Consider the following 13,241-nt stretch of genomic DNA (forward strand, 5'->3'; position numbering starts at 1 on the left):
AGAGGGCATGGCCCCAGACACTGAACTGTACTTGATGACAATTGAATCAATCCCTCTTTTTTTTCATACAGAAAAATGGGTTTGAACAATCAGTTAGCTGATAAGTAAACCCCTTGAAGACTATTGATGTAATCTATAGCATATAGTGTATGTACGGTATGTTCTCTGTACGTTGATGCCATGTCCCAGGGCGACCTAGTTCTGATTCCGATTCTGTCCCTGGTTGACCGAGTTCTGATTCCAATTCTGATTCTGGAACTGTGGTGAGACTGGGCTCTCTGATGTGCTGACTGTCCAGTGACATTTGCTGGTGTTCTGAGAACAGGCAGGCCCATTGAGAGATATGCATCTGTGCTTCCTACCACAGGAGCCTGCTGGAATGTGTGGAGGAGGCCCTTCAGCAGAGGTAGGCCACTGGCTCCCACTGCCATCACGGCTCAACTAGAGCCACAGTTGCACCAGAATAGGGCAGTTTTCTGTGCAACCAAATGCTTTGTGTTTAATGTAACAAGCTATTCTGACTCTCGGTTGACTCCAGCCGTCATGCCATTACGGCTCGACTGGAGCAGTAGTTACAGCTATTTTACTGTACTTTTTCAGCACAACCAAATACTTTGTCTTTACATGTTTGTAATCAAACATCTCTGATGCATCTCTCTCTCTTTCTCTCTCTCTCTCTCTCCATTTCTATCTCTCATCTTCCTCCCTCTCTTTTTCTTTTCCTCTCTGTCTTGCAGGAGTCTGACCATTAAGAGAGTGTTTTCCTCAGAGGTATGTTAAAAACTCAATGATATTGGCACGGGGGTGCTTGACTTGTGAAATGTGCATGGGTGTATTGCATTGCTATGTTGTGTAACAGGGAATCCTGACTGCATCCAAGCAAGCAACTCTTGTGTAGCAGTTGTGTGCGTGTGTGTGTGTGTGTGTGTGTGTGTGTGTGTGTGTGTGTGTGTGTGTGTGTGTGTGTGTGTGTGTGTGTGTGTGTGTGTGTGTGTGTGTGTGTGTGTGTGTGTGTGTGTGTGTGTGTGTGTGTGTGCATGTTTGTGCATGTGTTAGCCAATGTACAGTATGTGTATGTTCTGTAGTGGAAAAAGGTCTCAGTGATGCATAGCAGGCTATTAAACTGTCATATGTCACTGTTATGTTTCTGTGTGTGTGTAACAGGGAATCCTGACTGCATCCAAGCAAGCAACTCTTGTGTAGCAGTTGTGTGCGTGTGTGTGTGTGTGTGTGTGTGTGTGTGTGTGTGTGTGTGTGTGTGTGTGTGTGTGTGTGTGTGTGTGTGTGTGTGTGTGTGTGTGTGTGTGTGTGTGTGTGTGTGTGTGTGTGTGTGTGTGTGTGTGTGTGTGTGTGTGTGTGTGTGTGTGTGTGTGTGTGTGTGTGTGCATGTTTGTGCATGTGTTAGCCAATGTACAGTATGTGTATGTTCTGTAGTGGAAAAAGGTCTCAGTGATGCATAGCAGGCTATTAAACTGTCATATGTCACTGTTATGTTTCTGTGTGTGTGTGTGTGTGTGTGTGTGTGTGTGTGTGTGTGTGTTTGTGTGTGTGCTATTAAAGCTATTAAACTATCATTATTTTTCTGTGTGTGTGTGTGTGCGTGTGTGTGTGTGTGTTGCTGGGTAGTGGGTGAAAGGTGGGTTCAGGCGGAGCGGTCTGTTTAACCCGCCCCCTGCGTCCACCACGGCGTCTCTGCCGGCCACTGGCTGCTACCCGCCCAGCCTGGAGGAGCGAGACCGAGACCGAGACCTCACGCTCAAGGCCAGCGCCACCCTGGGCCACGCTCTGGCCACCGAGGCCCCCCACAGGCCACTCTCAGGTACTACACCCACAGACATGCACGCACACACACACAAAATACAGCACTATATGAAATGACACTATCTCTCTCTCTCTCTCTCTCTCTCTCCCTCCCTCCCTACCTCTCTCTCTCTCACATACACACACACACACACACACACACACACACAATACAGCACTATGTGAAATGACACTAGCTCTCTCTCTCCCTCCCTCCCTCTCTCTCTCTCTCATGCGCACACACACACACACACACACACAATACAGCACTATGTGAAATGACACTAGCTCTCTCTCTCTCTCTCTCTCTCTCACACACACACACACACACACACACACACACACTTAAATACAAATAGGTTTACATATTATTAGTGTGTTCATCTGCTCAGTATAACATCAGTGGAAACAAGCTTGGTAACTGATCCTGCACTAGATGTACACGTCTAACTGCTATTTATATTATAGCCTACTATATTACTCACTTATTTAAACATTGAGAAATGTTAATAACGCTATACTTTCCGTTTTGCACCGACCAGACAAACGATACACATGGTATCTTTAAAAGCATGTCATTTGTACAGAGTAGGGATGCACTATGGAGTTGATGATGCTGTCTGCGGCTCTGATCCAGTGCACTTTTTCAAACTCAAATTCAGTGAGAAATTCCTCCCCACAGACTTCTGGCAGTCAGTTTCTGTCTGCGTGTGTGTGTGTGTGTGTGTGTGTGTGTGTGTGTGTGTACAGAAAACATCTCTGGGGTCTGTAAACAGTCGTCTGGCGGTCTGGTCTGTGTGTGCGCATAGAACACATCTCTTGGGTCTCCCCACAGTCCTGGCTCTCTACACTGGAGTTAGGCCAAGCTGCCTGGACTGAGAAAGGCACCATTGCATGACACAAATAGCCGATCAACACCGTGGCTTCAGGAGCTACTGTGATGTGATGGCTGAATTCAAGTGGCTGTTGAGCTGAGTGTGGTCTGTCAGCCAGGGCTTGACAGGAGCAGTTGCCTGGTAGCCCTTGGCTACCAAATTGTTACAAGTGACGGACATGTTTGGTTGGCTTTGGCAACCAAAAACTTATGCCTGTATGCCAAGCAGGCAATCACTTTTAAAAAGGTTAACTTTGAACCCTGACTGTCAGCCATTTTTCTAAAATGACAAGGACAGCAACTTTTAACTTGAACATTCTCCTCTGACACACAGTCCTGTCCAGGTGCTCGGCTAGTCAGGATGTCCGGGACTGGAGCAGTGACACCCTTTTGCCTGAAGGGGGCGACACACACAAGGAGGAGGAGGAGGAGGAGGAGGAGAAGGGCTCTGAGCATGGAACCTCTCCCCCCAAAGACATGGCCCTCTCCCCAGAATGGAGCACTCTGAGGCGCAAGAGAGAGGAGTCGGTGAGTGACCTGGCCCTGGCCAGGTTCTGGAGTGTACCCGGTTCTGATCCGGCCCACTGTAGGTGTGGAATGGGCCCTGGGTTAGGGTTCTGATCCGGCCTACTGTGGGTGTGGAATGGGCCCTGGGTTAGGGTTCTGATCCGGCCTACTGTGGGTGTGGAATGGGCCCTGGGTTAGGGTTCTGATCCGGCCTACTGTGGGTGTGGAATGGGCCCTGGGTTAGGGCTCTGATCCGGCCTACTGTGGGTGTGGAATGGGCCCTGGGTTAGGGTTCTCATCCAGCCCACTGTAATTGTGTCTAAAGGGCCTAATGGCAAAGTGGTTCATTGCATTCCTTTTAAAGGCTGCCTTTATTCTATCCTTTTAGGCCAGAGCATGCTGTGTTTGGTGTGACAAATCAGTAACATTAACATAAATTCATGTCAACAGTTGAGTTGACACTAATAATCTACACTAAAACAGAGATCTGAGGACTGACTTTTTTGTTTTTCATAACAAAACAAAACAATTACTTTGATTTCTCCCAGGCCTGCCTCCCCCCCTCTCATTGGTTGGTGATATCTGTGATATCAGAGCTAGAGGAACCCTTAACTACTAGAGACGATAGAATCAACCCCTTTTGTGTTCTGTTTTCTAACCCTTTAATTTGTAGAGAGCAGAATGCCATGGACTGCCTCCTACACCTCAAGTTCATGTAAGTGGACCTGACTAACAGCATGCAACCCAGAGAGACTACACGAGTGGTTCTGATTCAGAGACTAATCCTTTAAAGCTGTTTCCCACATCCACAATGGTTAGATTACTGTAAGTCCTAAGAGTGACAGACATACTTTACGCTAGCATTCGAAAATCTATCGAAAAATAGATAATCAGCTTAACATTTTTGGACAGAGCAGATCATTTTTAAGAGCGATATGTACCCTCACTGTAATATTTTCAACGTAGATGTTCATGGATTTTTCAAGTTTGCTCTTGAGGAAAATAATTAAGGACAAAGGTAAACCATTGCATATGTAGTTTCGTGTTGACACATCACCATTCGATTTGAGTGTGAAATGATTGCGTTGCTGCTGGTCCCTCTAGATGGGAGCTTGCTTCTCCAAGGTCTTCAATGGCTGCCCTCTGAAAATCAGCTGTGCGGTGACGTGGGTCTTTCCAAAGACCAGAGGTCAGTGAGACTCGATAGCCCCGACACAAAATACAAACACTGCTGTAGTGTAGTCCAAATGATGGCAAAAACATAGACAGTAGTTGTATGTTTCTGAACAAAACGAAGCCCTAAATTGTTAGTTCTCTTAGTGGTGTTCTATGAGCTCCGTTCAGCTCTGTGTTCTAGTGTTGTGTTCTGCACACACAGGATAGTTCCCCATGTGAACTTCATTCGGTTCTAGGGATTTAAACAGGACACATCGTTTGACCTTGTGTTGACCTCTATCTCCACAGATCAGTACCTTATCCTGGGGGCAGAGGAAGGCGTCTACATCCTCAACCTCAACGAGCTTCACGAGGACACACTTGAAAAGGTACTACTGCATCTGTATTATTTACCTTTAAATTCATTTAACAGACGGTTTTTGTCCAAAGCAACTTACACATGTCAGTTATATTGCACAGGCCATTCTCTCCACCCCAGAGCAACTCAGGGTTAAGTGCCTTGCTCAAGGGCACAATGGTGGAAGCTGGGAATTGAACCCACAACTTTTCAGGCCACTACAAGCTAGCCTAGCTCCTTAGCCACTACTCTACCACTACCACACTGCATTATTATCGATATCGGTAGATATTGAATCATACTTTTTGTCAATAGGCCAGACCTCAATTATAGATTTTAAGGCTTAGCATCTTCTGTTTTTTTTTTCTGAATGGTAGCTATTGGATAGAAAGTGTCTGCTAAATCTCATAGCCATAACCACTGAGTGCTGAAAACTCACTGGCAGATCATGTGCAGCTTTTTGCAGGGTAGTGTTCAGTTGTGTTGCTGCACCACAGTATCTGACTCCTCTTGGCTGTACCCAATTAGACACGACGAGCACCATTTGATTAGCATCCTGGTGTGGTTTTGGCCTGCTGTGATCCTTCGGCTTGTGGCTTATTGTTGACTATGATCTTTAAAAGAGTGTAGTTAGTGCACGCAGGAATGTCCTTGAATATTAAAGTTCTCGCTGTGAAATTCAAATTACATTTCAAATTCAAAGTGGCTTTATTAGCATGAATGTTTGAGTACAGTGTTGTGATAAGACAGTAACATAACAGAACCCATCTCTCTCTTTCTCCCTTCCCTCCCTCTCTCATGTCCTCTCTCACTCCTATCTTTTCTTCTCTCCCCTCTTCTGTCTATCTCTTTGTCTATCTGTCTCTCGTCGTCTCTCCCTCTCTCTGTCCATCTCTCCATCTCTCCCTCCTTCTCTCTCTCTCTCTCTCTCTCTCTCTCTTTTTGTCTCATCCTTTTTTGTTGTCTCCTCCACAGTTGCTGCCACAAAGGTGCACGTGGTTGTACATCATGAACAACGTCCTCATGACTGTCTCAGGTGGGGGCGCTTACACACACACACACACACACACATACACACACACACACACACACACACACACACACACACACACACACACACACACACACACACACACACACACACACACATACATGCACACACATACAGATGTGCAGTTTGTGTGTGTGTGAGTTCGTTCATTCAGCTCTTCTCACACTCTCTGACATCTGTTTGACATGACATGTGATACACACATCTTGTGTCTGTCTGGGCGGTCAGCGCTGTCTGGTTGGCTGTGCTCCGACAGTTCAATGTCTGAACACACACATGCACACACGCACACGCACACACACACACATACACATACACACACACACACACACATACACACACACACACCCAGGGACGTATTCTCAGGGAAGTTGTCAGCTGGACACGCACTCCCTTCCTAAGTTTAATGGTTCTGTGTGTGTGTGTGTGTGTGTGTGTGTGTGTGTGTGTGTGTGTGTGTGTGTGTGCGTGCGTGCATGTGTGTGTGTGTGTGTGCGCATGCATGCGTGCGTGTGCGTATGTGCGTGCGTGCATGTGTGTGTGTGTGTGTGTGTGTGTGCGCATGCATGCGTGCGTGTGCGCGTGTGTGTATGTGCGTGCGTGCGTGCGTGCGTGCGTGTGTGTGTGTGTTCCTCTCAGGCAAGTCCTGTCAGCTGTACTCGCACTGCCTGATGGCTCTGTTTGAGCAGCGCTCCACCCTGCAGAAGAAACAAAGCCACCTGTCACTCAGCACCAACCGCTTCACTGAGCGCATCACTCACAGGTGTGTGTGTGTGTGTCTGTGTGTGTGTGTGTCTGTGTGTGTGTGTGTGTGTGTGTGTGTGTCTGTGTGTGTCTGTGTCTGTGTGTATACTGTATGTCTGTTTGTTTGTGTGTGTGTGTGTGTGTGTGTGTGTGTGTGTGTGTGTGTGTGTGTGTGTGTGTGTGTGTGTGTGTGTTTGTGTGTGTGTGTGTGTGTGTGTGTGTGTGTTTATGTGCATGTATGTATGTTTTGCAGATGTATTTGATTCGCTGTATTTTCAGACATAAACACATCAAGAGCAAATAAGCAGATTGTTTCTCTGTTGTGGTACATGCTTATTTACCCACTCGTTTTGTTGACGTAAACAGGAAGTTTGCTGTGTCGGTGAAGATTGCGGACACCAAGGGCTGCCGGAGGTGCAGCGTAGGTGAGCACACCTGCATGTGTCAGCATGCATCAGCAAGAGAGAGGGACAACAAACCTGTCATAGAAATATTTCATCATTTGCTTTAGTCATGACCCCAGCCTTTGATCACGCCAACTACCCTTGTGACCTTTTGACATCAACTACCCTTGTGACCTTTTGACATCAACTACCCTTGTGACCTTTTGACATGATGACAATGCAAACGTCTATATCTGAACTGAGCAGCAGACTAAAAGGAAAAGATGTACCATGTACGGGTCCAAGTGCGTGGTCACGGGGACCCAGGTTCGAATCCCACCTGCGGTCATATCCCGATCCCTTCCCATCTCTCTCTCTCCCTCTCCCACTTGCTTCCTGTCTATCTTCCCTGTCCTATCTGCATAAAGGCATGAAGGGCAAAACATAATGCGTAAAAAATAAGAGCCAGGATCTTGAATATGGGATGAGATGAGAGTAACGGACTGCCCTCCTTTAATGAACTCCTCAATTGAAAGAATACTCAATGAGTGCTTCGTGCTTAAACTGAAGCTATCATGTACCATGTCACTTCAGGTCTGTCTTTACGGTCCTGTCCAGAATAAATCTGAATTTTCAAAAAATCTTTTAAAAAAAAAGAATTTTCAAAAAATCTTTTAAAAAAAAAGAATTTTCAAAAATTCTTGAATTTCCCCTTGGGGATCAATAAAGTATCTATCTATCTATCTAAAGGCAAAAAATATGTGGTGAGATGAGAATAACGGACTGTCCCCTCCCCCCCCTGTCCAGCGCGTAACCCGTACACCGACAGCACCTTCCTGTGCGGAGCCGTCCCCTCCGGGCTCGTCCTGCTCCTCTGGTATGACCCCCTGCAGAAGTTCATGCACCTCAAGGTCAGTCAAGGTCAAAGAGGTCAAAGCTGGGGGGGAAGGTCGTGTGGTGGTGGTTTCTGTTCTATCAGTACGCCTGTGTAGTGCTGGCTTTCGTACAGTTCTGCAGATGACTGAAATGCAAGAAGAAATTAAATGAAAACTCTATCGCAGTCAAACTGTTATATAGTTCAAGTCCGTTAGCGGTTCTTGGTGGGCTGTTACATTAGCCTTTTAGGATAGTTACAGTATATGAAACACTGCATACACTTCTGGAAGGCATGTTTTGAGTGGAATATTTTATTCAGTCGGGCACGAAAGATCCACATTTTATTTGTATTTCTGCTGGAAATGGAACATATCTTTCCAAAGCCTTACTCAAACAGCTATGTTGTTGATATATGTCCTTTTATGTCTTATCCTCTCTCATCTGTTTTCTCCCTCTCTCTCTCTCTCTCTCTCTCTCTCTCTCTCTCTCTTTCTGTCTGTATATCCTTATATCTCTATCTATCGTCTTTCTGTCAAACAGCTATGTTGTTGATATATGTTACATTATATTACATTTACGTGTCCTTATATGTCCTTTTATGCCTTATCCTCTCTCATCTGTTTTCTCCCTCTCTCTCTCTCTCTCTCTCTCTCTCTCTCTCTCTGTATCCCTCTATCTCTCTATCTCTGTTGTCTTCCTGTCCTGCAGCACATAGCGATGCCTCTGCCGGAGTCTCTGCCGGTGTTTGAGCTGCTGGTGGTGGTGACGGACGAGTTCCCGCAGCTCTGTGTGGGCGTGAGGGAATGTTCCGGAGCCGGCGACGAGGCAGCGACCGGGCAGCAGTTGAAGTTTGACATTGTCCATCTGAACGGCCTGCCTAACTCCCAGCCAGGTGAGAGAGAGGGTTGCTGTGTGTGTGTGTGTGTGTGTGTGTGTGTGTGTGTGTCTGTGTGTGTGTGTGTGTGTGTGTGTGTGTGTGTGTCATAGGAATAAGCTCGCACTTGATTTTTCTCTTTTTTTTACCCTTTGGCTCTTTCTTGCAGACACTAAACCCGTCGAGGCTGAGCAGGTGACCCAACTGGACAGAGAGTCCGTTCTTATCGCTCTGGACAGTAAGTACACACGTCGTCGGGGCAAACAGAAACCACCCGAAATTGTAACAGCTTGTCGTGGACAGATGAGATTTGACCCAATACAAAGCTAGTAAATTAAATGTTTTTTTTTTTTTGATTTTTTTTTTAAAGAGTAAAATAACAAATGACGTGAGCGAGCCTGTTGTCTAGATAACTTGGTAACAGATGTGACCCTGATCTGGCATGGATGCAGGTTAGATTGAGTCACCCGCAGCAAACATCTGGAATTTAACTTTTTTTTATTTTCGTATTTATCTCGACAGAGACGGTGAGGATTGTGAACCTGCAGGGTTGCCCAAGCAAAGAGTTCACCTCTGTACTAGACTTCAGCTTCCCTATACAGACTCTGGGTAAGGCTCGCACACGAGGCTAAGGACTTGGGATGCAACAGGGCACAGTGTATAGGCCCTAATGTTTTTTGACGGATAATTGGCAACAGCCGAGTCTGCCAAATCCTACTGTAAATGTTCACTACATCTGATTTAAAGGTTCTCTAAGCACTGCTGGGTAACATCACTTCTGTTGACGTTTCAAACAAAACTGAGAGCTAACTCTACTTTGATCAAAATCGACTATGAAAAATAGCTTAGATTGCTGTTGTAATGTAATGTACGATTTGTTCAGTCAATGCCTATGGATACAAATCTGTGACAAATAAAATGCTCTCAGACACTTTGGACATTTTCCCTCTAAATTCTAACTGTGATTGTCTCTGGTAGTATGTTTACAAGACAGCATTCTGGCCTTCTGGAAGCATGGCCTTCAGGGGAGGAGTCTTCAAACCAATGAGGTGAGCCCAAAGGAATGATAACTATAAACGGGAACGAAAGGAAAGGAACCAAAGGAACGATAACTATAAACAATAACTCTCATGTTGAACCACAGGAAAATGTTCTATCATGTATTGAAAAGCGTGCACATTACATCTTCCTGTTACACACATTTTCATATACATCTGGGGACCTCTACCATTCCAACAGTATGTATTTATGTGTTTAAATAAGCTGATATCTGCGTAGAGGTTACAGTAAATCATCTCAGTTCACCGTTCAACCCCCTGCCCCCTTTTAGTCTCTAAATCCAGACGTGATGATGTCATGAAGCCTGCTGTGCTGATATTTATGTAATGTACCTATAAGTACAGTAAGTCAGCATCTGTGTGTGTCATTACTGTGTGTGCATTAACAGGTCACGCAGGAGATTACTGACAAGAGCCGTGTATTTCATGTTCTGGGGACAAGCAGGTACAAAGCATCATCTGTGTGTGTCTGAGTGTATGTGTATGTGTATGTGTGTGTGTGTGTGTGTGTGTGTGTGTGTGTGTGTGTGTGTGTGTGTGTGTGTGTGTGTGTGTGTGTGTATTTGTGAGAGAGAGAGAGAGAGAGATAGAGAGAGAGAGAGAGAGAGAGAATCATACAATAATATGACAGGAACACCATTGCTAATTGGGGACCCAAAACTGTCTGTCTGTGTTCGTAGGGACATTGTCCTCCAGAGTATACCTACAGAGGACCCCTCTGCGGCCAGCAACCTGTACATACTGGCTGGGCACGAGAACAGCTACTGACCGGGGGAAGAGGAGACCAGAAGCACAAAGGGAAGGAAAGACAAGATGAAGAGAAGAAGAAAAGTGTCAAGAAGGAAGAGGAGAGAAGTGATAAAAGTGTAGAAGTAACACAGAGAGAGAAGACTGGATGGAAGTTAAGGATGGCCATGGGTCAGCGCATGAAGTGTTAGGGGTCACTGCTTAGACCCTAAGCCTCCTCTCTCTCTCTCTCTCTCTCTCTCTCTCTTTCTCTCGCTCTCTTGCTCTCTCTCTCTGTTTCTGTTTAAAACAGATGAAGACTGAGGAGAGGGAAAGGATTGAGGCACAACTGACAAGAGATAAAGCTGAGACCACGATGCTGGGGAAATCCTTACTCGCTAATCCTTCTGCTTGCATGTGTGTGTGTGTGTGTGTGTGTTTGTGTGTGTGTTTGTGTGTGAGACAGAGAGAGAAAGAGAGAGAGAGTGTGAGACAGAGAGACAGTGTTTTGGTGTTTGAATGTGAGACTGAGAGAGAAAGAGACTGAAACCTCTAACTCATTACCTTTGTGTGAATGTGTGTACATTACGAGCTCTGACTTTGTAAGCACCCTGTCGTGGCAAAGGGATATTTCATGTTGAACACTGGACAGCCCAGGCACTGCTACCGGGCCCCACTTCCTGGTTTGATACTAGAGAGATTTATTTATCATGATGATTATACATATTTATCACAAGAGGACGTTTAACACCACTAGACAGTCGTTTGATGTCACCATCTGAAGATTTGGTTGTGATTAACATGGATTGGTGTTTTAGAACTAAAGAAATAAAGAAATAAATAAATGTGAATTAAAATTCACACAGTGGAATATTGTTTTATATACATGTTTGGAGTATGGTTGAGAACTCAACAGGCTTCCCTTTCACATAGTTAGTACATCAATTAAGAAAGTGTAGAACAAATATGTATATATCGGTTCTCAGGTGACACAGAGGGGAGAACAGGGTGAAATGTGCCGTCGCGCCCAGTAGAGGGCACACACTACCAAGTAAAACTAAAGCTGTTCAAACAGCCCTGAGAAACACTGTTGTTGTGACATAATGAATGCAGAGAACTGATTATCAATTACACTAGTTACATAATTAGGGAGGGGCTGTTGTTGTTGTAGAAATTAGCATTTTAATTCAGTTAGGTGGTCATAGCGCTTTTTATCTAAACTTATTTTGATGAGTAAATAAATATAGATGAATAAATGTTATAGTAATATATCATATAATATATTATAACATAACACAATACAAGTAGTAAACTTTGCTGAAGAAAAACAAAAATGCATTGCACCATGTATTTCAATCATACACGTAGAAAAAAACATGTAAATATAGTCATCACAGGGAAGAAAAGCAGGATAGTTTCAACCTGTCTTCATGTCTTTCATCATGTGATGTAACTGAAAATGTAATTGTCACCACACAACATGGCCTGATAAATCCATAATTAATTACCAAAAAAACAGCCAGGCCCTAATGCCCAGAGCGTGGCGGGTGTGTGTATTAAAACCATGTCACGGCAGTCCTTCTGATCAGTTTGGCGCCAGATTAATTGGCCTCTAATTCAATAACCTCCGAGTCCTCCTCGCAAATCACCACAGACAGCCATGTCAAGATCTGTGTGATAACATCTCGCTTTTGATTGGACGTGTCGGCTGGACTAAAAGAGAGTGCCGGGGCGCAGCCAACGCGGGGGACGCACGGGTCGGCCAATCCCGTCTCCAACCCCCCACTCCATCTGACAGCCCACACTCCTGCCCAATACTGATACCACAGCCATGAGCATTCTGTGGACACTGATGCTAGCTTGTCATGTTTCCCCCTGTCCTAAAACAACAAATCTCTTCACATGTTTATGTTCATGTTGGAAAGGCCCTATATTACTGTTTTTGTAGTCGCACACTGGCACTAAAAAGATACAGTATATATATATATATATATATATATATATATATAAACTAAAGGTAGATATACCATATTTCTTTGCACAAAACAGGCACCAGATAGGTGTAAAAGACGCTGCAAATAGCAACATACAAAAGCCTCTATACTCTATAACTACTATATTATAAAAAAAGTCTCCCACATAATGGGGGAAAAACACCCCCCCCACCCCCCAGGCTGGCCCCGGGCCTGTGGGGCGAGCAGGGAGGAGAAGAGGCCTTGAGCTGGGCGGCCGGGGCCAGGTTGGAGGTTAGGGATTGATTTGATTGAATCCGTCTCGGCTAAGCTCTACTGTACTTTCATTTGCGTTGCTCCTGATTGAGCCTGCTACCCTCACAACCTCTGATGCTCACGGGGTCCCACAGAGTCAAACCCCCCCCTGCACATGCTCCGTGCGTGTTTCTGTGTGTGTGCGTGCGTGTGTGTCTGTGTGTGTGTTTGTTTTCCTGAAAGGGTTGAAGCAGGTGTGTGTTATTGAGAACCAGAGTCTTCTATTCTTTACGATCCTGTCATCCATATGTGTGTCATCACCTTAAGTGCACCTTCTCCTGCAGACCCACCTCTCTCTCTCTTTCATTCTCTCTCTCATTCCCTCTCTCTTCCATTCCCTCTTTCTCTCTCTCTTTCTCTCGTTCCCCCTCTCTCTGTCTCCCCTTGCTCTTGTGCGTAATCTGCTGAGATTTAGACCTGCTGCTTCTGTTATAATAAATCCCACTGCGATTGCAATAGGATTATAGCCTTGCTTTTGCCTCACGATGACTTTGGGACACGACATATTTCCCCCCTCCAGCAGCACAGTGCCTCGGTTCTCATGGACGACGACGCCGCCGCAATCCCA

General features: G+C 45.3%; 1 protein-coding gene across 1 annotated transcript in view; it reads left to right on the forward strand.

Moving 5' to 3' along the window:
• map4k2 (mitogen-activated protein kinase kinase kinase kinase 2) overlaps window positions 1-11,267 on the forward strand; it is a 28,338-nt gene extending 17,071 nt beyond the window's left edge. Inside the window, exons 16-32 of the mRNA XM_062516701.1 lie at window positions 368-406; window positions 738-771; window positions 1,627-1,819; window positions 3,009-3,202; window positions 3,855-3,896; window positions 4,286-4,370; window positions 4,646-4,725; window positions 5,670-5,730; window positions 6,385-6,508; window positions 6,856-6,914; window positions 7,680-7,783; window positions 8,457-8,640; window positions 8,792-8,860; window positions 9,145-9,231; window positions 9,601-9,671; window positions 10,070-10,125; window positions 10,361-11,267. Coding sequence (XP_062372685.1) covers window positions 368-406; window positions 738-771; window positions 1,627-1,819; window positions 3,009-3,202; window positions 3,855-3,896; window positions 4,286-4,370; window positions 4,646-4,725; window positions 5,670-5,730; window positions 6,385-6,508; window positions 6,856-6,914; window positions 7,680-7,783; window positions 8,457-8,640; window positions 8,792-8,860; window positions 9,145-9,231; window positions 9,601-9,671; window positions 10,070-10,125; window positions 10,361-10,448 — 1,570 coding nt within the window. The 3' untranslated portion in view covers window positions 10,449-11,267. The remainder of the gene's footprint in view (window positions 1-367; window positions 407-737; window positions 772-1,626; window positions 1,820-3,008; window positions 3,203-3,854; window positions 3,897-4,285; window positions 4,371-4,645; window positions 4,726-5,669; window positions 5,731-6,384; window positions 6,509-6,855; window positions 6,915-7,679; window positions 7,784-8,456; window positions 8,641-8,791; window positions 8,861-9,144; window positions 9,232-9,600; window positions 9,672-10,069; window positions 10,126-10,360) is intronic.
• The last annotated feature ends 1,974 nt before the right edge of the window (window positions 11,268-13,241 follow it).

The sequence above is a fragment of the Sardina pilchardus genome, chromosome 16, assembly GCF_963854185.1.
Source record: "Sardina pilchardus chromosome 16, fSarPil1.1, whole genome shotgun sequence".
Taxonomy (NCBI): Eukaryota; Metazoa; Chordata; class Actinopteri; order Clupeiformes; family Clupeidae; genus Sardina; species Sardina pilchardus.